Here is a 2,010-nt window from a genome sequence, read left to right as displayed (position 1 = left end):
CTGCCCAGGGAGGTGGTGGAATCACCATCCCTGGAGGTGCTTGAGAAGTGACTGGATGTGGCACTTAGTGCTTTGATCTAGTTGACAGGATGGTGTTTGGTCAAAGGTTGGCCTTGATGATCTTGGAAGTCTTTTCTGACCTCAATGATTCTATGATTAAAATAACCATTCCAAAAGTCTTTAACGTGATGGATCTGGAGTTAATTGGGAGTTTTGCTGGCGTCAGGAGCAGCCCTGTAAAAGCTCCTGTCAAAACATTTCAGTTTGTTAATTCAAGCAAGGAAGGTGCTAGAGCACTCCTCCATGATTTTCTGCCACTAAGTGATTCCAGTAGCTCAGCTGCTCAGCTGGTTCTACTTCATGGCACATCACGATTCTCTTAAAGCGAGAAACAGAGAACTTAATCCTTTCTGGGAAAAATGTCTGCTCTGAATGAAGCTCCTCCAGCTGAATTTTTAATTTGGCAAGGCACAGCCCTATGAATACATCCTCCAGTTTAATGAATGATACACTCTCAGAAACATTATAGATCTGACTAGCAACATCGGTGGATAACACATAGCCAGTCCCGGAGCAAAACGGTGGGTAGGTCTTTCCTGGATACTCTTCTCTACTCACATACCACTTGCTCCCTCTTTTCCTTATGGGGTACTCATGCAGCTTTAAAAAGCCTGTGAAGAATCCAGTGGTCTTCTTTTTCCTTAGAAGCAGCTCAGTGAGGTAAAAAACATTGACAAACACATCTGTGTCGGTTTTCATCACGAAGCTGGACTGGGAGCAAAACCTGTGAATCCATTCAATCCCCATCATGGTCTTCAAAGTCAAATTGTAATAGGTGTCTGTAAAGTTCTTCTGGATGATGTCTTTGTACTTTTGGCTTTCAGCAGCAATGTCAGCCTGCTGGCTGGGATTCACAGTGCTTCCCAGGAGGAAATATGTCACCAAGCGCTTCCCAAAGACTGTTCTCTCCTTGCCCCAGGTCTGCCGGATGGCCATCCTGGCATCCACGTGGTGGCACGAGGATGCCACCAGCAGGACAAGGAAAGGAGGGTTCTTGTGGCAGTCTATGTCTGGAAGCTGTGAGAAGCTTCCTTCAAGTCTCCTGAAAGTCTCTATGGGGAAAATGTAATCTTGGCTGTTTTCACAGAACACACAGAATTCGGTCCAGGTATAAAAGACACAGAAGCTTACACAGCTGAGCCCTACCAGGCAAACAAACAGCCTGAACTTCCTGAAATCCATCTGAAAGAAACAAGGGAAAGCACATTAATCAAAAACAGTATCTGGTTCCTTTCAGTACTGCGCACCAAACTCCCTGCAGGGGGATTTAAAGCCAGGGCTTCTCTAATTGAAAACTACCTATTTCAGGGCACTCCCCCACATGCATTTCTCATTGTTTCATCCCCATGTTCTGCTGGCAATCAAACTCACATGTGTGCTTACTTCAATCTGCCCCCGAGGTAGTGTATCCTCAGAAATCCACACAAGCACATCCACTGATAGCAGTTTGCCCTGAGTGATGCTTCAGACCTCCTCCCCATTTTCAGCATCTTAAATGAGACTCCCCCAGGGCTCTCACAAGCCAGAGAGTGGAGAAGAAGCAGATATGTGCCCCTAGATGATAGAAAATAACAGCAATAGTAGTGTTTTTTCAATACCATTTGTCTCCATTTGGTTGACAAGTGCCTGTGTCCCAGGGCCAGCAAGTGTCCAACAGGCAGAGCCAGCCAGGTTCCTCCCATCTTCATGGTCCTTGTGTCCTGCAGGGCTCATGCACCAACCCACAAACTGCTCCTGATCCTCGTGCTGGAGGGGCCATGAGGCACATCTTTGAAGCTGGGTCAGCTGCTCAGAAAAGAAACAGCAGTGGGTCACATTATTTGGTTGGTTCAGCTTGTGCAGAGTTTAAGTGACTCAGTAGGACACGCTGAGGTGAGGAGTTGTTCTCTCCTCCTGTCCTTTTTAAGTGAAAGACAACTAAACTATAACAATGTTCATTCATTTATTCTT

General features: G+C 46.1%; 1 protein-coding gene across 1 annotated transcript; it reads right to left on the bottom strand.

Moving 5' to 3' along the window:
- Window positions 1-288: 288 nt before the first annotated feature.
- On the bottom strand, window positions 289-1,748 carry B3GALT5 (UDP-Gal:betaGlcNAc beta 1,3-galactosyltransferase, polypeptide 5). The gene is made up of 2 exons (XM_009084332.1): window positions 1,659-1,748; window positions 289-1,242 (listed from the first exon to the last, which is right to left on the bottom strand). Exons 1-2 carry the CDS (start codon window positions 1,746-1,748, stop codon window positions 289-291), a joined length of 1,044 nt encoding a protein of 347 aa, XP_009082580.1.
- Between the last annotated feature and the right edge of the window lie 262 nt (window positions 1,749-2,010).

Source organism: Acanthisitta chloris, unplaced genomic scaffold (genome assembly GCF_000695815.1).
Source record: "Acanthisitta chloris isolate BGI_N310 unplaced genomic scaffold, ASM69581v1 scaffold5081, whole genome shotgun sequence".
Taxonomy (NCBI): domain Eukaryota; kingdom Metazoa; phylum Chordata; class Aves; order Passeriformes; family Acanthisittidae; genus Acanthisitta; species Acanthisitta chloris.
Note: the sequence above shows the minus strand (reverse complement) of the source record. Positions and strands in the feature narration are given on the sequence as shown.

What these genes read in the sequence shown, in the direction of transcription:
- B3GALT5 (XM_009084332.1), bottom strand. Translation starts at nt 1,748, where the DNA reads ATGAAGATGGGAGGAACCTGGCTGGCTCTGCCTGTTGGACACTTGCTG. An exon ending in CAACCAAATGGAGACAAATG is followed by an intron (nt 1,243 to 1,658) that starts GTATTGAAAAAA and finishes TGTTTCTTTCAG; the next exon opens with ATGGATTTCAGGAAGTTCAG.